Consider the following 26,464-nt stretch of genomic DNA (forward strand, 5'->3'; position numbering starts at 1 on the left):
TATACATACATTTTCGTAACAGATTTACGATCGACTCCTGATAATTTGAGTGTTGTTAATTAACTTTACGAGTAATTCACATACTTTTTTGGGGAAGGGGGCGAAGTAATATTGTCATTTCTCTTTTTACTCAATTTGCGCTTTCTCCCTCTCACTTAAAAAATTTGCTATATAAAATCAGAAAAAAAATAAAAATAAATAAAAATAATCCCCTACGAAATAAAGAAAGACGACATTATTTTTGTGAAACTAAAACTGTCTTATGATATTTTGTAAAACTTTTTTTCTTGGTTTCAAAATCTTTTGCACGGTTTCACATTTTGTCCTTGACTAAGAACAAGATACAATTGTTTGAAAGATCGTTTAAAATCATCTCATGCACATGACTGTGCGAGGAGATAGCACCCAGGTACAGTATATAAAAAAATTCTTAGATTATGGCAATGTTCAAAGTTGAAAATGAGAAAAAGTAGAGATACTGGTAGTACAAACCAATTCGCAAACACCAATTTATTGAACATACACTGTGTCCGAAATGAAACCTACCGATAAAGATACTAAATAATTTATTCCTTAATTATGACACACAAAAACAAATTAGGGGAAAATATTAATCAACTCCAGTTTATGTCATCATCAGTAAATCTTAACATGTCCCCTCCAGTAGCACGACACACATCTAATCTGTATTCAATCTCTCTCCAGGCATTATGGAACATCTGCGGAGTTACAGATCTTACTGTGTCGATAATCCTTTGACGTAACACTTGAAGGTTATCCACTTTAGCGTTGTAGACACAGTCTTTCACGAATCCCCAAAGAAAAAAGTTCAATGGTGTAACATCTGGAGATTGTGGAGGCCATGCTATAGGGTCACCACGACCAATCCATCATCCTGGGAAATGATTGTGTAAAGCAGTGGCTGTCAACACTCGCTGAAATGTGCAAAGGGTACACGGTGCTGTCCCGTGTGCACTGTCGTGCAACAGGGAGAGATCAAGAGCAAACCCGCTAGCAGCTACGGAATGCACCCTAGTGCACTGCATTTTCCACGGGTAAGAGAGGCTAGCCTCAACGTGCTCTGTGCTAACGATCCTTGGTGTAAAGTTTCAATGACTGGTCCCTAATAATGAGGGGGAGCTCCGTCTTGCTGGAAGGTGAACCTCTCTGGAATCTGGGGTAGCACAAAATTTTCAAGCATATCGAGATATACCACATTTACTGTGTTCTTTATGAAGAAAAAGGATCTGATTACTTCTGAACTGGTTAATCCACACCAAACATTTAATTTTGGAGGGTTACGTCCATGTTAAAAAATAACACGAGAATTCTCAGAACCCCAGATCCTGCAATTGTGGCAATTAACATAGCCACACATGTGAAATGTTGCCGCCACCATGTTGCTGAAAGTCTCCATTTTCTAGCAAATGTTTATGCCACTGAACAATGGCGTGTCCATCAGGAGCTGCAAGGCCGTATTTCTCACAAAATCTCCGCTGAACTTATACTCTGCTAACCAATAACAGCACTGCACTTTTTCTTGCAGTGTGAATGGAGCCATTTTGGAAAACAATCTCTGTATACACAACAATAGGAATAACAGGTTCGCCAATTTCACGACATAAAAACTTTTCGAGTTTCTCTACATTTTAGTGCAAGCTGGCCGTATGTAACATTTATGGATGTCAAGTTAGTTCATTTCTTTATCGGTAGGTTTCATTTCGGACACGGTGTTTATGTATGAAATTAACCCTATTCATATTTTCAGAAAAACAGATGTACCACTGGCTAATGACTAGTTCCGTGTTTTCATGTCAAACTTGATATCGCAAATTAATTCTATGAGGTGTGAACAATTTGAACATGCATTTTAGGAAAATATGTATAGTTTCAGCAACAGAGCATTTTAAACATTTTGGCATTTTGTAGTACTTTTATGTATTTTAAAAATATAATCTTTTACTTTATATGGTATCATTAGTTGATTTTCTGATGAATTGTGAATGACTGATTCATTGAAGGTCTTCAGAAGGTAAAAGATGTTAACCCTATTTGCTGAATTAATATTGCAAATCCTGTCAATCTACCCTGAATTTATAATTTGTGTTGGACAAGCCTATGACCCAGGCAATACTGGGGTTTTCTCCAGGTACTCTGGTTCCCCTGCGACATCCAAACAATTCATAATCGTTACGAGTGTAATGTAGATCCGTCAACTGTGGTGCACTCTGGATGATGAACGGTCTACAGTCCTCTACAGAGGTGGGTTGAATAATAAATAGCAAGTTAGGGTCCTCCCATAAAAAGACCTCTGAACTCTGATCATAGTGTTTCACTCTAGGACTAACGCACTAAGTCTTTCTCTCTGCTCTCTTCAATACTGACTCCGGTGCATCACAAGAGATGCTTCTACATCATATCAATATATGTTTTTATAAATAAGTACTTTGATTCAAAAGATGTATACCAGTATGCTTTATGTTCATGGAAGGAATATTGTCCTTAGTATTTAACAAAACTAATAGAATATAATATTACCTTAAGTAGTAAGCTCCTTCCAAACTTAAACTTGGAAAGCATGAAGAAGATTGCAGCTACAAATGTTAGAGCAAACACAGCAAAAATTGATTTTATCGTGAAGTAAGTTTGGACCTGAACAGGTCGAAGCTTGTCATGCTCGTAGAAATGTCGCTGAGAACGCTGTATAACAGAACGATCAGCACCAAGAAATGGTAAACACCATCCTTCAATAGACTCCCGCTTGTGAACTGGTGCTCTGAAAGGAAATTACAAACAAGTTCGAAAGTTGAAAGAAAATATCATGACTTAATTTTAGTGGTAAAAGAAAATACAAATTACAAAACGAACAGGAAAAAGATTATCATGTACACTGCAGGGGGGGGTATTTTTAATAATAATAATAATAATAATAATAATTATAATAATAATAATAATAATAATTGACGCGAATATGTTAGGAGAAAATCCACAAACGATTAAGGAAAACACGGAAATTTTACTTGAAGCAAGTAAAGCGATCGGTTTGGAAGTAAATCCCGAAAAGACAAAGTACATAATTATGTCTCGTAACTACAATATTGTACGAAATGGAAATATAAAAATTGGAGATTTATCCTTCGAAGAGGTGGAAAAATTCAAATATCTTGGAGCAACAGGAAAAAATATAAATGACACTCGGGAGGAAATTAAACGCAGAATAAATATGGGAAATGCGTGTTATTATTCGGTTGAGAAGCATTTGTCATCCAGTCTGCTGTCAAAAAATCTGAAAGCTAGAATTTATAAAACAGTTATATTACCGGTTGTTCTGTATGGTTGTGAAACTTGGACTCTCACTCTGAGAGAGGAACAGAGATTAAGGGGGTTTGAGAATAAGATTCTTAGGAAAATATTTGGGGATAAGAGAGATGAAGTTACAGGAGAATGGAGAAAGTTACGCAAAAACACACACACACACACACAAAAAAACACACACACACACACACACACAAAAAACACACACACACACACACACAAAAAAAACACACACACACACACACACAAAAAACACACACACACACAAAAAAACACACGCACACACCCCCCACGCTCTCTCTCACTCCCCCTCCCTCCGAAAATCGAACACCACTTTAAAATATGGTGTTTTTTTACTGAATGTCATTGTATTATATTTTATTCTGAAACAATTTTTTTTCATTCAATCAGTATTATTTATTACAAAAATACATATTAAATACATTAAAGAAGTATTATATACATGAAACAATATTGAACATATTAAATGTTAAAACAAAACAAAAAAAAATAATTTAACGAATTTACTCCTTGTATAAGCAAGTCTTGGGGATTCAAACTCCATTGTAGATAGCAGAAAGAAGAATAAAAAAATAAACGAATTTAAGTAATGAGAGTAGTATAGATTATAACTCGCTGCATGAATGATTGCTGATTTCGAGAGAGGCATTGGCACTGCGTTATATGATACGAGCCAGTGTTTATGCTTTAGTTTGCCTACTGACTGCCGGCAATCATTCGTGCAACGAGTAATACAAACAATAGCCCATATGATCAAATAAGTAATTATAATTGAAAGCGTTTATAACTAATATTCATAAGCAAATAACATTAATAATTAGGAATTATGTAACTCTATGTTAAGTTTTCTGACTACTGTAATTTCATTAATTCTAAGTTTAAATTTCATCATCCTTATCTTTTCTAAGTCAGAGTACTGAAATAGTATATTGCAATACAAGACGTGTGGTAAGTGTATTATAACTAAGGTTCGGATGTTTATGACCTAAAAAGTGGGAAATATGCAAGCAAATATGACCTCAAAAATAGTTAAGTATGAAAAAAAAAAAGACAAAATATGACCAAAGAAATGGATACAAATTTAATGAATATATGTAATTGCCACATTATTTGAATGGCATTGTTTTAACAAAAGTTTCATTTTCCCTTGTAATGGTTTGCTTCCATATAGAGGGCACAGTTTCTTCTATTATTCACAATTCTTGTTCCTGTAAAGCTAATACCTGTCATAATTACAAACGAAGTTCTAAGTACATACCTATTTTCATTCTCCATTCTGGCCTACTGTAACTGTAACATTAAAGACTTAAAATTCTACTGAAATAAGGGTAGGGGGCAAACAGCTACCTGTACCAGAGACGTCCCTGCACACTTGTCTAGGCTGTACGGTACTTCATTATTTCCTACAAGGCCACATTCCATTGACCATCAAACCAAAATATCACTTGGTAATTAAACTTGTTCTCAGAGTTGGTAATTCTCAGCAGAATATAGACATTTTAATATACCGAACATATTCCAACGTATCTGAATATAAAATGCGACAGGCTCATGTCAGTAGATTTACTGGCATGTAAAAGTAATCCAGCGGGACAAAAGTCCAGCACACTGGCGATGCTGATATGATCTCAGCAGTTGCGAGCGTCGTTAAATAAAAAATAATTTAAATTTAAGATTATGTCCGCAAAAATAACATAAATATGACTTTAAAACTTAAAAATATGCACAATATGATCAATGAGAAAATGACCTAAATATCCAAATATATGACACATCGAATATCTCTAAAAGTAATCATAAACGTTTAATTCAACACTATGACTGAAATGAAAGCCAGGAAAAAATATGACGTGTCATAAACATCCGAACTCTAATTATAACAGAATCGAGAAAAACACTTTGAAAAAACGAGACCCTCGTTTTTTCAGTTTCCAAGATTCTGTTAAGCACACATACATGTATCACACATTATTTTTTGGACGATCGTAATTTAAATAAATATGTTTTTAATTTTAAATACTGCATAAATTTGATTGATAAGTAAAAACTGTTTCTATAAGAAAGTTGTATATGTCCTTGCCACGGCAGTATGTAGGTATTTGTTTTTGTGCGAGATCGTGCGTATTTTCTTGGTTTCCACACAAAACCAATCCGCGGAAAGTGTAAAATTCCACATTCAGTATTCCCAACCTAACACACATAACAATTTCCCTCTTCTTACCGCTTAAGTGACATACTGATCTTACTGCTTTAGGCTTTTAACATATTATTTTTAGAGATGTTCAATATAGTAATAATTATAAATTGGAAACTTACCACTGCAATTTCACCTAAATTGCACTGTTAATTATTGTTTTTAAATATTTGCAAAAATTAAGTAAACTCTAAATCATTACATAACCTTACCGTTTGTTTTAAGTTCGCATTTATAGACTGGGGGGAAAAAAAGACAGACGTATAATCACAGCCTGCTGGAGTATAGTAAACACAGAAAACATTTTAAAGCAACAATGTTGAAGATAGATATTTTTGTTTTGCAAATTTGCCATCATTGAACAGAAACCAAGATGGAGATTTCATTGCAACTAATTAGAAATTCCTCTTTCAGGTATGTAATAAACGATCTTCGCACAAAATAATGTACGATACACGAGCGGTATGTTTTCTTTCAATTCTCGGAAATTAAAAAGCTCAACTATGTTTCGCTTTTTCAAACTTTTCCTCGAACATGAAAACTTCAACATACCGCTCTTGTAACGCATATTACTATTACTTAAACAACTAGTGTTATAACAGCACTGTGATTTCTTTTGTTTACATAGCAACCAGAACATTAGATATTGTCAACTTACGAAACATGTAAACAACAATGGTAAGTAAGGAAAAAACCTGAACGTCCAAAAAATTGATAATACTAATATTATTACCTAATTATTAATGATGTTCGAATTTCAAATAACACTTGCTTGTAACTTTCGTTTCATGATCATTGACAGCTTCTCCAAAGACAAATTATGCTGTCAACATACACAGTAGGTAAAAGGGCTTAACCCTCATTTTTTAAATGTGACTTTTTTGCTGTAATTACGTAAAATTTAATTACTAAAGTGAAGATATGTTTTTGGACAATTATATTTACATTCCTACACCTAAAGTAACTATTAATAATGTTTTAAAATTTAATTATAGTTGTTTCCGAGAAATTTTTCTTTTGTGGAATAAGTCCTTTTACCTGAACATCATCAATATGTAGTAACAGAGGGAAAACGGCGTGGTTTCACCTTTAAGGCATAAAATAAGAAGATTCAAACTATAAAAAGGATTACCTTTAAAATGCAAATAGTTATAAAACTCTTACAAAAATTTAAGAATTAAATTATTACCTTCGTTTCAATTTTGGAGTAAAGTTAGGCAAACGATCAGGAAATAACTTCCGACGAAGAGGTTTCAGACCACCTGAATTGGCAACTCCATATATAGCAGATTCCCAGGTACCATAATGTAAAGAAATACTCTGAAATATGAATAATATTTTCAATGTTTGCAATTATGCACAATATTAAATCATCCACATATTGACAATGGATTACATAAACCATAATAATGATCTTTAATAATAATAAGTTTGCTAACTTTATTGTTTGTTATATAAAAAACGAATATGTTTATTACTACTCATTGATTTACCTTACCTTTGAGTCATCAGATCCAGATCCACCCTGTAGGTAAGTCTCAACAGAATTAAGATCACCTAAAAATGCAAAAAGGAAGATATGCTATTTTTTAATATAAAACTTAGGACTTACAATTAAATTTACAGTAAAATGATTTCTTATTTATGGTGAAATTACAAGTATTTATGTCATATATATTTATGCATGCACATTGCTTGACATATTATACTGACATGCTTGGTCTAGATCAGTCATGTCAAACTCAATGCCACCATAAACCTGTACAGAGTACGGTACCAGACATGGGACAGATGTATGCAAACGACAAATTTTACGTGGTAGGTAGCATCATTCAGTGTTCTACGACCGATCACAGTGTGTAAAGGTGAGACCAAGGAAACTTTTAAATTACCAATATTGATATATTCAATAACTAGCCGTACCCGTGCGCTCCGCTGCACCCGTTAGAAATAAATATAAAGTAATTACATAATTAAAATAGGACATTTGATCCAGGGAACATTCGTGCGTGATAGGATAAATCGTTTAATATGCTACTTAATTTAAATTTTATTTAAATAATTAAAATGCGATCATTTTGGTCCAGAGACCACTCATTTGGTGCAATGACAATTCCTTTAACATGTTTTTTTTAATTTTTATTACATGCAACCATAGTTTAATGAAGATTGACATCATTTAGATTTAATGTGTACATCAACATTATTTTAAGAAATACAGGAAACGAATATTCAGAATAGCCTATCAAGTTTTCTGTGCATAAGAAGCTATTTTAATCTTACCTATTCTCGATTCACTCAGAAGTTACTGTAATAACATTATAGCATTATGTCCATCTAGAGAAACTGCACTTTCCAATGGTGAATTAATAATTAATTATACAAATTGGTTAATTTAGCTTCTGATATTACTTCATACAAACACAGAAACATTCTCTGTAGGCTATGTTTCATAATTTTCGATTCTTGTTGTCCTAGGTCCCTTATACACGAAGTCATTTGTTTTTTATTTCATTATACTGCCTTAGATGGCAGTTATTTTACTTTTAAAACTCATTTATCTCATTAAATATCAGTCCTATCAAAATTTTGCAAAGAATAAAACTTATCGGAAATCATTTTTAAAGAAATGTTTGTTATGTAACATTTTTCACAAAAGTCAGTAATAAGCGAGATATTTCGATTTATTTAATTCAGGCCCCCTTATAACACCCCTTTTAAATCAAGTATTTTGAATGCCGTATAGCCTAAAATCTAAGTTACAACGAACTTAATTTACATTCCAATTTTCATCGAAATCCGTTCAGCCATTGTCACGTGAAAAGGTAACAAACATCCAGACAGACAGACAGACAGACATACAAACAAAAATTAAAAAAAAGCGATTTTCGGTTTCAGGGTGGTTAATTATATATGTTAGGACCAATTATTTTTGGAAAATCGAAAATTACCAGAAAAATTTCGGCTACAGATTTATTATTAGTACAGATATGACAGAGAATAGAAGTTGGTAAGTGAAGAATATTACACTAAGATACAGTACAAGTGTAATAATAATAATAATAATATCATCATCATCAACACCCTTATCCTTCAAACTACAGTGTCAATTTAATAATCAATTTTATATTTTCTTGGGTTATCAAAATGCAGATCCTGGTCATTATTAACTATATTACTGGTACGTCATTTTTTACATATTAACTATAATTCTATGAAATAGATCTTTAGTTTCCTCTTACGATTGTACAACAGTATATAGGTTTACATGTAGTTAATTAGTGGGGTTTAAAAAGGGCGCGTCAGCGACTATGGCTATTTGCGCCCTTATCTAAAATTATTTAAAGAACAGAGACACAATACAATAATCAGAATGCTTAAAAGAACTAAAAAACGTTGTCACGGTTAAAACGAGGTTCACAAATGCAGTTTCAACAGGGTAATGCATAAAAATCTCAAACCTTAACTAGTATTTAAAAAGAGACAATAAAATAATAAAACAAATGCTACCACAAATAAATTATCTGGCGCATTTCTAAAATACTCGGATGTAAAAGGTCTGAATGTCAAGTTAAAATATATATATATATATATATATATGAGGATCATTTTTGCAAAACTTGCTAACTGCAAAATTTGCAAAATTGAGATTTTGGTGGATTCGTTAACATAAAGCACGCCTCTACACGATTTTCAAGTTATCTTAGTAAAATTGAATTATTTCTCTTCATTATAGTGTGTCAAAGTGTGATGGTTGCACTTATAACTTTATAACCTACTTGTCTCCATTCAGTTTTTTGTTTCTCCTGTAAAATTTAGTTTTGGAGTTAGCAAGTTTTGCAAAAACGGTCCTCATATATACTAAATAACAAATGTAACCTCAGGATGTAAGGGGCCCGGAGGACAGGCAAACGGGTCAAGTTTACATGTACTACCAGCAAATTTTATGAGCTTTAAAATTGTGCAACTACAGTAAATAGCATTTAATTTGTTAGACAAATAATTGTAAAATCTCACAACATCAGTGAACTACTTACATCACATTTATCCAATTTAGGCATTTTATTAAAGCAACTCGTTTTTCTCCATAAAATCCTTCATAGTCCACCTGGTGTTTTAACTCGTAATGTCGTTTTATATTGTACTTTATGCTCGACTATGCCGAAATGTAGTAATTATACACCTGGTAACAGTCCTTTAATGCATGCCATTAAAGTACACCTATTCATTGAAGTTCAGGTTTTCGATTATTCTCAGATATGCAATCGAAAGACGAGGGAAACATTACGGAGGCTGAAGGTTATGTTCTGTTACTATAATAATTAGCGTTAATTGTAAATAATATTCAAATAAATTCAATTTGTCATCTCGTTTTTCAATTCTAAATCAATTTCCAGGTTATATGAAAATTAGTTCTTGTTACATTACATCAAGGTCAATATCATTATTGTTCCTCGGAAAAAAATCAATACTTTCGCGTCTGCGCACATCTCACAATTTACGAGCTATGAACAAGGTCACTTCCGATCTTCTGTCAGATACAAATAAAACGAATACTTCTGAATAATTTCAAGTTAGAAATATGGTCGAGCATAAAAAGTCGTATGAAACTTGCCTATAATGGTAATTAAGATGCTCGTATGAAAATTATGAAACTCGCGCTAGTTTCATAAACAAACATACTCGCGTCTTAATTACTATCATTATAGGCTCGTTGCATAATTTACTATTTTTGTATAAAGAATTACTGTTTGCATACTATGCATTGTAGCTAGGTATATGATTTGCTACAAGCTCACATAAGAACAGATTCTCCCATTCTATATTAAAAAATCTGCGCAAAGTAGGGGATGCAGCGCAGATCAAATTATGGACTTAGATGCAGCCATTTCCTGGACTTTAAGTTCTCTGCCTGCCAAAGCACTATGCTAGCAGCTTGGAGGCTTGGTGCATGAGAGGCCCTGGGCCCCAGCTTGTGGCAAACCTGTGGCAGCTGCCAGCAGTGGAAGAGCTTGACATGACTGGTCTAGATGACCTAATATTAACTGGGTAACAACACTTCTCAGTTGCTGAAAATTATTGTGAGTAGCCAATAATCTCTTTGTAAAAGCAAAATTAAAAACTTAATAAATATAATTAATGTATGTTTCAAAATCTGTTTGATAACAGGAACCCAGCAATCAATTGAATTTTAAAGAAACTACTACCGGTACTATAAAACATGTCGAAGGTCACAATACAATTAAAATCATGAATGATATGATTGATCTGAAAAATGAAGAAACACTTAAAGAAATCTTTTTATTAAAAACAAACCTTCGAACTTCTTCATCAAGAATAATGTTCCAAGATCAGCTGGAATACTGTCAAATCCACAGGCACTTACAACATAGACTCCTTTTTCCTCAGCAGCTTTATGATATTCCAACTGCATTTTCTCCATATACTGAAATTTCGTAACAGTATTAAAATTATGAAATATATTGTTTTATAAATCTAGAACACAAGCATGTTAGCAGACAATGTTATTATTTCTTTCATAAATATACTACCGTGAGATCAAATATTTTCGGCCTTTTCCGCCAGTCAATTTCAATTAATGTCATCGCTAATGCAGAGCGAGTTTCTATGCACTGAGACCTCGACACCTCGTTGATGGGTAATTTGCAGTTATGATAGGATATGATATATTTCGTCACAACACTTCTTTACATGTAATGGTGTACCTCACATTTCTCGTATCCAGTGCCACCATTATCACATTATTAGAAGTACACGTCTACACAAATACTCCAATTTACACTATGTATCATTTCATTTGCTATTCTCTATTTGTTCATTAATCCTAATATATCTAATATTATATACTACTGTCCACCTCCCCTTTTTCCCTCTCTAACTAATATTCACTAAAATCTCAATTTCACTTTATCTATAAATTATCATATTGTATTATTTGCCCTATTTGTTCTTTGATCTTTACTATCTTTCTCTTATATTCATTTACTGATACAAAGTTCAAATATTAGTACTAATTTTATGCTGACACTTGTTCACTTCTCTTAACCCTTTCTATTATTTTCACTCTTTCCTATTTGTGCTCGCTTTCACTTTCTCACTATTCCACTTACACCTAATCCTTTCTCACTATTCTCACTTCCTATAAGTACTTATATTTTATCTCTACACATCTGATTATACACTTCCTCTCACCCCTATACTTCTCGATCTTTTTACAGATCCACATTTTTTTATCACATCCCACATATTTTAATCGCATCTAATACCTCTGACATTAAAATATCCATATCCTTAGCTGTCGCAGGTTCTGACCATTCTTCACTGTTCGTCTCTGCCTTATTTCTATTTCTTCTTTCCTTTCAATTTCATTATCTCTAACACTTATTGACTCTATAAATTGGTTATTCATGCTGGTACTGATTTGAATGGTTTCTTCTATTCCTCTTTTATCCCCCCCCCCCCAGTTTTCACTTTCATATTACTAGATTTCCACTTATACTCGCAGCATTATTCTTTTCACTACTTTCTTCCCTATCATTTCCTGACTCTTGGTTTCTCTTTTTATCCCCACTCGCCTTTTTTCTAGTGCCTGTGTTCCTTGTTCCATTATTGTCTGCATCACTAATCTTACCCATCATCATATGTAGACTAGGAATCCGCTTACACTGCATGATCACGTTACTGTTTTCTTCTCCTTGCTGTGTCATCATCTTTACACTTCCTCATACGTCAGTATATGGGTTCCTGAACTCACTACTATTCCCTCCTGTTACCGTGTGTTGATCTGTGACAGTCACTTGATGATAACTATTTTATGTTAGTAATCGATCATATTTTTAAATTCAGTAAATCGAGTATAATTTTGTTTGTAATTTAAACCTTAAAATTCCCTGAAATCAAGAAACTAAGTAGATTTCCTATATACGCCTATCTTGAATAATACCAGCACAGTAAGAAAAGTATGAGTAAATTCAGCATAATAAGTACTGTTATTGCAAGTTATCTTGAACTTTCTGAGCGGGGACAGAAGGGCAGAGGGAAGGAAGCGCGTAACGTGGGTAGGGCCAACTGAGTTGTTTGCGCATGCTCCATATCATAATCTCCTGTCAAGAAACATAGAGCTATTTCCTTCACTGCGTACCAGTAGTGTTAACATGGAGCAGCAACAACAGGGTAGTAATTATGGTGAAATCACACCACTGCGGAGATAAAGTAACGCTGTTATCCACAACGGAGAAAGAGAAATTATCGCAAATATAATTAAGTGTAGCGAGGACGAAAAATTAAACAAAATAAATGTTTGCTGGAACTTCTCGATAAGGAATATGAGAGAGCGGCTAAATACTCTGGCAAAAGTATTAGTTCCGTGAAGAGAATTAAGAATAATACTGAATTACAACCGAATGAACCTCACCCTACTCCGGGAAAGAATAGGCATGTAATGTTTAGAAATATTGCTATAAAAGTTATGTATAATAGTTTGTGTACTGAGAGCGACATAATGAATTACTGTTGTAAGTTATTATTTTGTTATAGTCTGCAAAACATATTATTTCATTCCAGAATTAGGACTTGTATAAAGTTGAAGTGGATGACTTGATCAACATGTCATTCGGGATACAATCAAAGAATTCTATCTTGTTCAGAAAGTAGTACGTATGATTAAGAAGATAATTCCGAATGGATGATGCCATTGACGAAATAATAATTAATTTTGGACCAAACAATGTTGGCAGCAATGATAGGGATATGGATTGTGTATAATTTGTAAATTAATGTAAATTCAAATAATAAGCCTGTAAAATATTGTTATAAGAATATGTACATATCAGCTGTAGGTGTAAGTCATGTAGACCTATATAATGTATAAAAATAGCTGTAGTAACTCTGCCATTGCCGCTCCCCAGCCCGGATGAGAGAGGAGTGTACACACGATTATATTTAAATACTTACTCATTACAGGTTAATTAAAACCTGCTATGAAACCATGTTCTCCTCTCAAAACCGGAGTGTCGTGAGATGATGATGTCTGTAGTGAACCAAGTTCTTTTACAGTAGAGAGCCGTGAAGTGAAAGAACCAATGTTTTCTGAAAAGTGTCACGTTACCTGAGGGAGGGGCATCCTTGCCGTGCCGTTGCGTTGATGAGTACATGCCATACCGAGCAGTTCAAAAGACAGACTTAGGGGATGTAAGGTTCAAGATAACTTGCAATAACAGTAAAACAAGTATTAGCTAAATGAAGTATGATCAGTGAAATTAACTAAACAAATTAAATATTAGGAAAAGTGGAAACAAAGTACAGTCTATTTGATTATTAGATATAATGATGGTGTCAGAAATCCTGATGAGTTTTGGTACGGTTATCACTGGAAGTTAAATGCAGTAGTAAACCCTTCTACAAGCCATCTGACGTAAGTTATAGTACAATATAACGTTGGTATACAAGCAAAACAGAGTAAGTAAAAAATATTACTTCTGAGAAAAAGGTGTATATAATGTAAAAAGCGTATGCGAATGAACTTGGAATTGGAAAATGAAATATACACTGAGAAACAAATTAACATTTTGTAGATTCAGTTTTGTGAAGAGCTTTCAAACGCCTTTTTCTCAGAAGTAATATTTTTTATTTAATGTGTTTTACTCGCAAACCGACAATAATATTGTCAGAAGTACAACATAACATAACTTGTGTGAAGTAGTATAAATGCGCATAAAACACATACAGCACCTATTTATACACAGAATTAACTTCCCGTGAGCTTGTAATCAAAGCTATGAATTAACAAATTATGTCCTTTTAAGTACAGCTATTACACATTATACTCAGACTCACCTCAGGCTCACCACTGACATCAACATGGTGAGCACCACTTGAAATACAGGCATTCACCACAGTCTCACCATAAAATCTGTATGGACCCACACAATTGACTATCACTCTAGCCTGCGAAGCCATCTGCTGAAGAGATGATGGGTCACTTATATCTGCCACCACAACATGGATTTTAGAAAGATCTTCACCTGTGAAATGAAATTAAGAACAGAATTTTCTAAGAATTAAACAATCAATTTCGAAGAATTACATTTAACGAATTAGGACTGACATAGAAAGTAATATAATGAAGCTTTTGTTAGATTTGAAATCATTGTTACCATAACAGATATACAGGGACATCATTTTATTTTTATTAACATTTTTAATATTAACCTGATTATACCTTTAGAGAACCGGAAACACAGTTTGATACCCCCCTTCCACGACTGGAGTTCGATGATACTGGCGTAAAACACAAACAAATCACTTTGCTAGGTACAAGAGGGAAGAAAAGTAGTTAATCCATTTACGTAAAGTAGGAAATATCGCGATTTTGAGTTTGATAATTTTCATTATGTTTTTGTTTAAACAAAATACAGTACTGTATTAACAATAAGTGTTTTTACTCACGAACTGAGTTATCCATGCGAACGTATTCATTATGCAGTGTATATTATACTGTCTACAGCACATTAGCGTATAATATAGAGAATGAAGTTAAATTGAAAAATATTCATAATATGGATATTTAAACACATTTTTGAAAATGGTGGCCGTTCATTTCGATATAGGCTTCAGTTCTAATGTGCATATTATCGCACTATAGTCTATTGCACCTAATTCCAATTGCCAGGTTCGTCCTTCGTACTAGTAACTCATGTTGAAATAATTCTGTACCTACTCTATAAAAGAGTACCTTACGTACTGTAAATTCAATCTTACTTCTGCCCGACCCGCACAGATAAAATTACTACTGTCTGACCAAGTGGTTATGCCGCAGGATCGTAGAAAGGGGAGAAATCACGTGACAGTTAATTACTTAACGAGGCCCTTTTATTTAAGTTATTTTAAACAGTTGTGTAATATTAGGTAAACGTCCAATTCCTAACAAATTAATGTTTTCAGAAAGAGCTAAGACAGCCCAGCTTTTACAGAGGGGCGTGCAGAAGCAGGTGGAGGAAATCGGGATGCGACGTAGGCAAACGGACAGTACCTGTGCGAAAATATGATTCAATAGTGAAAGCTCTTTCGTCACTGGAAAACGCGAACATATTTCTGGAACGTACTATACTCACTAACTCAGTGCTGTTTACTATATGCGGTCTTGGTTCTGTGTGAAGGACAGTTGGAACTTCATTAGTAGAAGGGGTGGGAGTGAAGTACATTCAAAATCTCAGGTACAATAAAAATTGAAGTAAAAATAAAATGATGTCCCTGTATAATCTTTACATAGATTCTTCGCCCAACAGTGCATATTACTGTGGAATCCCGGCCACCAACTCACTCAATTGAATGTGCTCTTTATATAATGGCAGTTGACTTAATATATGTCAACATACATGTCGAACTTGGAGTCAGGCCACAAAGGGAAAAACACTAGAGGAGAGGGATTCGATCCGGTGCTGTGGATTGAACTTCGGCATAGCTCAGTGGTTAGAACACTTTGTACGTAGAACCAAGGACCCAGGTTCGATCCCCAGCTCTGGAGCCAATTTTTCTCCTCCAATAATCGAAGTTTTAATTGTTACTTCTGAGAGTCGAAAAAACATATTCACATCATACTTGCTAACACGAGTTAGTATTTGCTGGTTTGTATCTTCACTCGAAAGTAGCTTACCTGTTTTTTCTTCCACCTCCTTCAGCACGGCATCCAATTTATTTCTGTTCCTTCCAGCAATTCCCCATGTGATGTTTTTCTCTTTTGCCAGTTTAACTATTTCGTACACAGCTACTTTTCCTGTATAGCCAGTTGCTCCAAATATTATGGCATCCAGCTTCTCACCACTACTGTTAGCCATTGCTAGGAGTGCTGAAAAATAAGCAATCATGTTGACCATGTCTTGTTCTATTGAACTTCCGCTTACCTCATCCATTTTTATGAATGATGGTACAGTTGGTCGTGACAGAGGAGTAATGAAGATATTGCTGTAAAATAACAGTAATGAAATATGCCTACCAAAAATGCCACTTTGTATTTCCAAGGTATGGTAAAATTCTGCATTTGCTTTATATGAATATACATAGTACAATAATGTTAAACTTAAAAAAAAAAAAGGCTAGTTCTACAGAGGGACTAAAGCAAAGGCAGCACCATTTTTTCTTAAAAAATTCCCTACTATGAACAGTACAGAGTACTAAGCACGTGCTTTTACTTCCCACAGAATAATATAGAATTATTTACCTATTATATGCAATAATGAATGTAATTAATTGATTAACTAGTGGACTTACTCGTGTTAATTATGTAAGATTTGTCCGGCTTACAGTTGTTTCAGTGCTTCACGCACCATCTTCAGAGCCTACTAGATCACAGCATCATCTCGAACTTCTCTGCCTGTTATGTGGGTGTGTTTGATTGTTGAAAGGTGTTGAAGAGTGGAGTCAAATAGTGTGTGTGTACTGAAATTGATCTGTGTGTTGAGAATTTGATCGGGGTGTGTTTTAGTGTGTTTGTATATTTCGTATTGTTCTAGTGTGTTGAGTTTTTGGTTCTTGGGTTGTATGTGTAGGATTTCCATGTCCGTATTTATGTTATTGTATGTACGAGGCCTGTCTAAAAAGTATCCGACCTTTAGCCAGAAAAAATATTTCAAATACCTGACGGGGTTGGGACCCTAATCCCCTTCAAAGTAGGCCCCTTGTGCTTGCACACACTTAGCCCACCGATCCTTCCACTGCCGGAAACACCTCTGGAAGTCTTCTTTTGGAATGGTGTTCAGCTCCGTCGTCGCGTTCCGCATTATCTCTTCTCTACTCTCAAAACGGGATCCTTTCAGTGGTGTCTTCAATTTTGGAAACAACCAGAAGTCGCAAGGAGCCAGGTCTGGAGAGTAGGGAGGTTGGCGAACGGTTGTAATTCCATGTTTGGCCAAGAAAGTGTGGATCAATTGGGATGAATGTGCGGGGGCGTTGTCGTGATGCAAGTGCCAGTTGTTCGTCGTCCACATGTCTGGTCTTTTGCGCCGAACTGAATCACGGAGTCGCCGGAGAACATCGTGATAGTACTCCTTTGTCACCGTTTGTCCTTCCGGTGCGTATTCGTGATGCACAATTCCACGGACATCAAAGAAAACAGTCAGCATCACCTTGATTTTGCTTCGCACCTGCCGCGCTTTCTTGGCCTTGGAGACTCGGGATGCTTCCATTGCGACGACTGTCTTTTTATTTCTGGGTCGTACCCGTACACCCATGACTCATCTCCAGTTATCACGGTGTTTCAGAAACCCAGGATCAGTGTTGGCGGTGTCCAGAAGGTCCTGTGCAATGTCACGACGGAGGTCTTTTTGTTCCGGGGACAACAACTTGGGCACGAATTTCGCAGCCACTCGGTTCATGTTCAAATCATCATGCAAAATTGCATGTGCAGAATCTTTACTCACTCCAACCTCTTCGGCAATCTCCCGCACGGTCAAACGACGATCTGCCATCACCAAATTTCGCACCCTCTCAACAACAGCTGCACTCCGAGCAGTTTGGGGCCTGCCACAACGCTGCTCACCCTCCGCTGATGTGCGGCCATCTTTGAATCGGTTGAACCACTCCTTAATTTGTGTTACACCCATCGCATCTTCCCCAAACACCTGCTGAATCTTACGAATTGTTTGACTTCGAGAATCACCAAGCTTTTGACAAAATTTGATGCAGTATCTTTGCTCAATTCGTTCAGTCATCTTGCGAGAAAACTAAATCCGACAAACACTTAGAACAGCACCTTACTTGGCGACCACCAGCCAGTGACTGGCACAAGCGAATGCGGTGAAAAAATTCAAGCATGCACATTACGGTTCCTCCTTCCACCGTGCACAGTGGCGCCGCCTTAGAATCACTACTTTGCGCGGGAAAATTTAAGGTCGGATACTTTTTAGACAGGCCTCGTATGGTTAGCATTGGTTATGTGTTCGGTGTAGATGTATTGTGTCCTCTGGTTATTGCTTTAATGTGTTCTTTGTAGCGTGTTTGGAAATCCTACACATACAACCCAAGAACCAAAAACTCAACACACTAGAACAATACGAAATATACAAACACACTAAAACACACCCCGATCAAATTCTCAACACACAGATCAATTTCAGTACACACACACTATTTGACTCCACTCTTCAACACCTTTCAACAATCAAACACACCCACATAACATGCAGAGAAGTTCGAGATGAAGCGTGATCTAGTAGGCTCTGAAAATGGTGCGTGAAGCACTGAAACAGCTGTAAGCCGGACAAATCTTACATAATTAACACGAGTAAGTCCACTAGTTAATCAATTAATTATATTCAAGTGTTAAAAGTAGTGTATGCAAGATTTAAAATGGAATAATGAATGGATGTACTACTGCCATACTATCCACACCAAAGAACAACAAGCAAACATATCACCATTTAAATGTAAAACATGATCGGTAATTATATTGAAATACAACCTCCTTCGACAATCTCTAACTCCACTGAGACAAATACTTTCTTGCGTGTGGTCCAGAACCTCAAACACCCACTGTCTAAAAATTAGCACCTGTACCTTTTGAGCAAACATAAGTATACTTAAATATATGCCTCATCAGCCATATTGACTAAATGGTTAATGCATCTGCTACAAGTTCCAGAGGATGATGAATCGAGTCTATGTTTAGAAAGTAATTTATAATAAACACTTGAAATTAAAAATATGCTGTGATTTCAGGAATATAACTGACACAGAAAGCATCAGAAGATACGACAAAGAATTACAAAGAACAAAAAACAGAGCCATCTAGTAACGAAATTTTTAAGCTAATCTCTCTTGGTTCAGACATCAAATGTGCACAGTATGTCGGCAATACATCCATTCATTACTACTTAAAACAGGTTATTCTGTGGAAAGTAAAACCACGTGTTTAGTATTCTATACTATTTGTAGTACGTAACTGTTACAAAATAAATTGTGCTTCCTTTGGTCAGTTCTGTAGAATTAAAAAAAATCTATCACGAAAATGACATTTTCTGTATATGTTTGACGTATTTTGCAAGAATTCAGTTTCTTAATTTTTTTTTAAATTTAATTTGATGTTGAGTATTTGACTTACGTCATTCACCCAAGTATCCCATCTGTAGGCAACACACTGAAGTTGTAGTTCTTTTTGCACCTATTTGTAATGATATTCCCATTTGTGGAGCTTGTTTCCAAAAGATACCAAATCCATCATTTTCGAAAAATGAGTTACAAGTGACAGTGCATATCTATTACGTTTCGGCATCTATATACGAAATAATTGTCAAAAAGTATCTAATCACGTAAATAACGATTGTCTAAGTTTACATTTTACAGCAGAACATACCATATCCGCATCAGCTTTCATAGCATAAAGTACCTACTCCTCTTTCAACGATGTGGCTGTGTGCTATTACGTCAATTTTCTTAAAATTTCAGTAATGACTTCCTTGTGCGTTTTGTGTTATTTTGTATAACATTTTTATGCTTCTTGTTATATCACTTTGTGGTGAACTCTTAAAAATGGGTCCTGATATTTGAGATGAATATGTCGATGTGCCAGAATGTAGGTGTACATTCTATGCAGTGACACCAATATGTACGCACAAAATGCTCAGAAATGGGATAAGACATGATTGTATTTTGGTTCAACTGAAAGAAATTCCAAACTGTAGTTATGTAAAACAAACTAAACAAAAAATGACTTGATATCTCTACTTTCTGTTAGGGGGTATGAATTATAGAAAATTTCACTTTACAAGAGAGTCGCGAAAATAAATAACATGGCATCAGATGCACCTTTATTAATGCTATTGACGTTCACTATTATGTTTGATAAGTTTTGCTTTTATTGCTGCTGAGACAAAATTTTATTTCTAAATGTTGTCTTATACATGAAAGAATATTGTAATTAATACTAAATGTTAGAAATATATTATTATTGTAAGTTATATAGTCATTAAGTGCACTGTATAGAAACCTTTTCGAAATTTTATGCCAAAACGTACCAAATTCAAAATTAAATTCCCAATAACTTTGGAATAAAATGTGGAATAAATTAAAATTTGCTATAAATATGTTAAAAGAGGTGCAGATAAACCCTAAATCAATTATTGGTATATTACAATAATTATTGTAGCTTCAGTACGTTTTTTTACTCTCCTGTAAAATTTGTCCAGTTGGATTTGGTACCTTTTGGAAACAAGCTCCACATTTATACTTTTCATTTTCAATTAATGTTGTGCCAGATTTTTAGTTACTTGAACCCAGTCCTAGATTAAAGACATCCAACATTTTGGAGCTACATGTCGGCTACATCAGCCATGTCAAAGAGTACTTACTGTAGGTATTTGTTTGCTCTAGCACTCCTTGTTCATAGGTGCACAGTTAATTTCCCCTTCCCAGGGACTTAGAGGAGCAGCAAGGGTCTTGTATAGCAGAGGTGAGAACACATTCACTTGTGGCCGACAACTTAATGGCAGTAAAAGTACGGTAGGCACTACAGTTAGATCTAGTTTCACGTCCATGATGAAACTTAATTCTGCTAAAAGTATTAAACCCAACACTGACATCACTGTCACCAGTAAAAAGGCTCTACTGAAGGAACATAAACTCACTAGGCTTCGGACAATGAGGGACACTACCTCGAAACTAGTCAGCCAGGTATTAACACAGTAAAGAAGTTATTGTTAATCGGTGATAAAAAAAAGTCTGATAATGGCCTTCATTTATAGCTAGAAACTCCAGACGTCAAAAAACAGCACTGACTCTTGGCACCCCTAAGTTAATTTCCATAACCTGTGTCCTAAATTAATTTGTTGTTCTAAGAAGTAGCCTAGTTCTTAAAAATTAAAGCCTTAATTTGCAAAAATTTGTAATAAGCAATACATTGAAAAATAAGTGTTGTTTTATTTATTATTACACTAGTAAACAGTTTTTGTACAGATAAACAGAATGTTGATTTACCAAGCCTGACATGCTGATTACGAATACACAATCCGATTTTGTCCATCACATCTGGTTTCTGAGTACTTTAACGAACTTATATTTTATCAGAACCCATATATAGGCCCTACATACAGTACTTCTTTGGTTTCCATCAATTATACCAAGTCTCTCTTCACTTGACTTATCTAATTTGCGATTGTTGATGTCTGGGAAGTTAAGAAGGTGACAGGTAATGTAAACAAGACATTCAGTTTGTATTTTGTTCAGTTGGGGTGCAGAGGTTTCGATAGTAGTGTGAGCTGTACTGTGTGAAATTAGGAAGAAACAAAGGAGTAAGTGTAAAAACTCTCCAAATATTTTTTATTATGTAGGTGGCGAGTTTACTCCGAAATCTCAGAGGCAGCCAATTTCTCAACTTCTGAAAACAGCCTATACATTTTACTTCAATTGCAGTCTTGAGGATCAGGATCATTCCTGGGCACCTCATGTAAGTTGTACAACACGTACCGGTAATGCAAGACTGCAGATGTTATTCCTTGATATAGAGGGCTGCATATTATCAGATGACATTTTGTCAAATTCCGATTCTTCTTGCCATGTAGCATGTGGAATGGGAAAAGGTAAATTTTCTCAATAAGGTATTGGTCTTATAGCTGAAGAAAGATTAAGATACTGAATCATTTACATAATATAATATGAAAAATACTTTATTTCCATTTTAACACCATTATAATATTTAAGCATTCTGCATTAGATATTAACAATGTGAAACTGTTTACTTAGTATAAACATTTTCAGAAGAGTAATAAGTACAATAACTGTAAATTTCAGGGTGCTGCTAAAAAACAGACGTTACATTTTCGGATTCAGCATGGATAATCACAATGTTTCATTTCTGTACAACAATAATACCTTAAAAAATTAAATGCTACAGAAGCCATTAGAAAACTAGAATTCATGTTACATTCAGGTAAATGTGGTAGGCATAATACCAAAAAGAAAGACATCAAGACCACTACAAAAATTGTACAGTTAAGAGATTTAAGTCAATTCTGCACAATTTGCATAAAAGTTACTGCATTCATATATTGTAATCATTTCTAATATTTTTCTATTTACTAAAATTGTTATTCAAAATAAATATAGTTAAGCATCTTATAATTTTATAAGCGTAAATTTATGCAGATTCGCATTAGTGTTCAGTATGACCCTTCTCATAAGTTGATATTTCTGTAAAACTATTGTCAGAAAATTTGTTCCCTCTAAAATAATCAATTTCTTAACTTACTGTGTGTGTTGTGTTTAACTGATATACCAAATACTGGACCATGGATATCATTGACCAAGGTATACTCTCTTGTTTTTAATCATTATGTCAACCCAAGAGAACTATAATAGCTCTCATGTCAACCATAATATATTACTATATATTACACTGATAAGATTACAATATACGGTATTCATTTTTTTTTCTTCATGAATACAAGTTATGTTTCAAGTTCCACTAAGCTTAAAATAAAAATGCTATGATATGCTGACTCATACTCCAATGTAGACGGATTGTTGTTTACCACTGAAATCTCCTGCACTCTTAAGTGTTATTTACATTCTTTCAGATAAATGTCACGTGAAGGGGAAAGGTGTATTCAAAACATGGCATGATGAAACAATAAAATAAATAAGGAAGCTGCTGCTCTGAATTACATATTGAATTCAGTGATGAAGACAATTCTTCCGACGATTATGAACACAATTTGAAATTAAAAGTTGAGATTTCTGTCACGAACTTCATACAAGATTGCAACAAAGCTACAGACTGTTAGAAAATTTTTTTTATCTAGAAACTCTCTATGACTTTCGGAGGATTCTTAATTCCCTAAATGGAAATCTTTTGCTTCTACAGAAGCCTACAAGACACGAATCAGGTCGTCCTGCTCTTTCTTTCAAGGGAAAATCAGAAAGATCAGAATATGGAGTACTGTACCATCAAAGCTAACTTCTTATCATCAACAATAGGCGGGTTTTATGGTTAAAGCTACAAGCATGGCAGCCAGATCAACTGGAAAATTAGATCTTGCTTTGGTGTTACGAGAAGTGAATGAAGCCATCTCTAAGCCAACTATTACTTAAAGTTAGAAAACTACTGTTTGATTCCAATAATCCATCACCTATACCTAAGTGGTGATGAGTGATATTTACTAGATAATGACTTAAATAAACAACAATATATCAACATCACATTAATAGGCTAGATAAAAATCAGAAGGCCAATGTTTTCCATTCTTATGAATTAGGGAAGCAAAATTTTCATGCAGACCTTGAAGCCTACAAGTTAGTGATACAAGAGCTGAAATTCCCTTAAATTTCTTACTCGAAGACACTGCTGAAAGATTAGTTTCATCTCAGAAGAAGTAATACTTCATGATATGTTAACAAACAATGCCGAATTTTGCAGTTTGGAACTAATCTGTACCTATGGATTTGACAGAAGTTCAGGGCGACTATACAAACAGAAATTCTCACCTTGAGATTTATTAAGCCATGGCGAATTTGAATCTACGTTGCATGCAAACAACTACAGTTTAGTTCATCATTAAATATTATTTGGAACCGAGTTGCTCAGATTCTGATGCCGTATAAAATTACAATATATAATACAACAAAAAGTGAAATGTCCTGCAAGAGGAAGCTAACATCGACAAGAACACATCAACGAGCTTAAAAAAGGTTGAAATGATAATCTAGCCCACATGACTTAATTGATGGGAAAATATTAAACACTCAAACAAACACGCAATTAACAAAATATGTCCGATTCGTGAAGCAAAACCCGTGCAATTTAAAAACATGAAAACTTTAGATTCATATATTTGTGCCTGAACATGAAACACAACATGGAATCAGCCCCCTTCATTTCTGGATTCGAATGTCTGAATGAATTATCTTATTGCTTACCGTGTGTGAGAAATGTTGAATAACAAGAGAGTTAATGGCTTTAATGCCAGCATTAGTTAACAATATTGCATATCGAATCGAAATAAAAACTTAGCAAATTACAGGTAATGTAAATATGTGAATAATAAACTGAGAGATCGCAAGAGGAAAATACAGAAAAGCTTTTGCTAATTTATGCACATACATGCTAAGCTCAAGCCAAATGAGTGTGTCTCAAATAATGATGGAATACGGCCTGACGTGCATTTTCTGAGACAAAATTATTTTGGAAGTTACTGAAGTTGATATAAAATTAATTGAAAGCTCTAGAGTTATTTAATAGCTCTGGCATGTCAGTAGTCTCGATCTTGATTTATACTACAGTACACTGAAACTGCTGAAGTGTACAAGAAGCTATCTCTTGGCTTAGCTGCCTCATGATTAATGCCTAATTGATGTCACGAGATTCAAACCTGTCTTTGAACAGATGACTAAATAATAATAATAATAATAATAATAATAATAATATAATAATAATAATAAAGTAAACTTCTAGTTTTATTTCTTCCTTGGAGGTAAAAAATACAAATTTAATCATTACATGACGTTGAAGTTCAAGGTACAACAGGCCTAAACGGGCAGTGCGAGCATGTGGATATTACCTCTAGACCTATCAGGTTTACAATTTCCCCCTCCAAAACTCTATTTAAGTGTATACATAATATGTAGCCTAAGGCAATTACGATTTGTTGCGGATGAAAAAGTCAACAAACAGTCGCCACACCCATATAGTCTATTAATGGAACTACAGAACAGAATACAACGCAAGTGTTAATAGAATCCAATAAAGAAAATATAGGATGGAAAAATTAAAATCGTTCAATGTGACAAAACTGAGTCTGAATGACAAACGAAACAGAAACAGAGAGAATAGGCGTGTCTTTCAAGCATTTCAAATAATGTGTCATATTGTTATACATTAGTCAAAAATATTTAGTTGTATGTTTACTCTTTTAATTCTCATGGCGCACGTCGCACTATCATAACATTACACAATTCTTCGGCACAATTAACTCTTTCAGTTTATTTGAAAAAAAACCACAGGAAACTTGGGATTCTAGTTTAGGAAGATGTCTTAATATTAAAGATTCACTAATGAATTATTTATCGGCCAGATATGAATCTAATACTCAAATTACATTAAATAATTACTGAAAGCTACATATTACTTTTTGTAATGGACTTTTCTGAATATCCTGAACAATTTTGCTTTTTATTTTAGTCCGTTCACTTTTGACTTTGACTAGTTCTTTTTTCATTTCATTTATTCCATTCCATAGATGTTACATTACGTTCTGAGGAACGTGTTTTATAAATAATAACGAAATTTGTGTTTGACAAAATGTAGGTACTTCCCATTATTCTTGTCCAAAATATTTAAAATATATTATTATTCAATGAAGTGTACCACACCGGTATTCTCATTGGAGTTTTTTAAGTAGATATATATATATATATATATATATGTTTAATAAAAGAATATATATTGTGGTTAAACGTAACAATAAGCCGCTTTAATACTTTATTACCTTACCTGTACAACGTTATACAATAATTACAGAAGATATATTGGTTACTCTTCGTTTTCCAAACCGAACCACGTCAAACTTCCTCAGCCAGACTCCTACAAACCGCCTCACACCCAAACCAATCGACGAATATGACAAATCACGATTTTTTTTTTATATCAAGGCCGGATCAAGAAGGCCATGGCCGGAGTCGAGAATTTTCGACGTCACGCGAAACGCGCTGTGGCAGAGACCATTGCTAACTTGAAACGCGACCGAACGCGATACCTGAGTGAAGTGAAAGCACAGATAATCACGACATTGGGATGATTTTATGCATTTCTCGCGATACTTACTAGCCGCTTGGAGCGCTGTGAGCACTAGGAACAATAGCTTGTCACTGTCATTGTGATCTATACTTGTGGATGTGGATATGTGAGTGGGCAGCACCAGCAGTGTAAAG

General features: G+C 34.5%; 1 protein-coding gene across 1 annotated transcript in view; it reads right to left on the reverse strand.

Moving 5' to 3' along the window:
• The window catches only part of LOC138696881 (saccharopine dehydrogenase-like oxidoreductase), a 34,166-nt gene extending 8,000 nt beyond the window's left edge, over positions 1–26,166 (reverse strand). Inside the window, exons 1-7 of the mRNA XM_069822344.1 lie at positions 26,028–26,166; positions 16,206–16,397; positions 14,387–14,574; positions 10,847–10,976; positions 7,029–7,087; positions 6,720–6,850; positions 2,539–2,776 (exon numbers count right to left, since the gene is read on the reverse strand). Coding sequence (XP_069678445.1) covers positions 2,539–2,776; positions 6,720–6,850; positions 7,029–7,087; positions 10,847–10,976; positions 14,387–14,574; positions 16,206–16,386 — 927 coding nt within the window. The 5' untranslated portion in view covers positions 16,387–16,397; positions 26,028–26,166. The remainder of the gene's footprint in view (positions 1–2,538; positions 2,777–6,719; positions 6,851–7,028; positions 7,088–10,846; positions 10,977–14,386; positions 14,575–16,205; positions 16,398–26,027) is intronic.
• Positions 26,167–26,464: the final 298 nt, after the last annotated feature.

Source organism: Periplaneta americana, chromosome 3 (assembly GCF_040183065.1).
Source record: "Periplaneta americana isolate PAMFEO1 chromosome 3, P.americana_PAMFEO1_priV1, whole genome shotgun sequence".
NCBI classification, from domain to species: Eukaryota; Metazoa; Arthropoda; class Insecta; order Blattodea; family Blattidae; genus Periplaneta; species Periplaneta americana.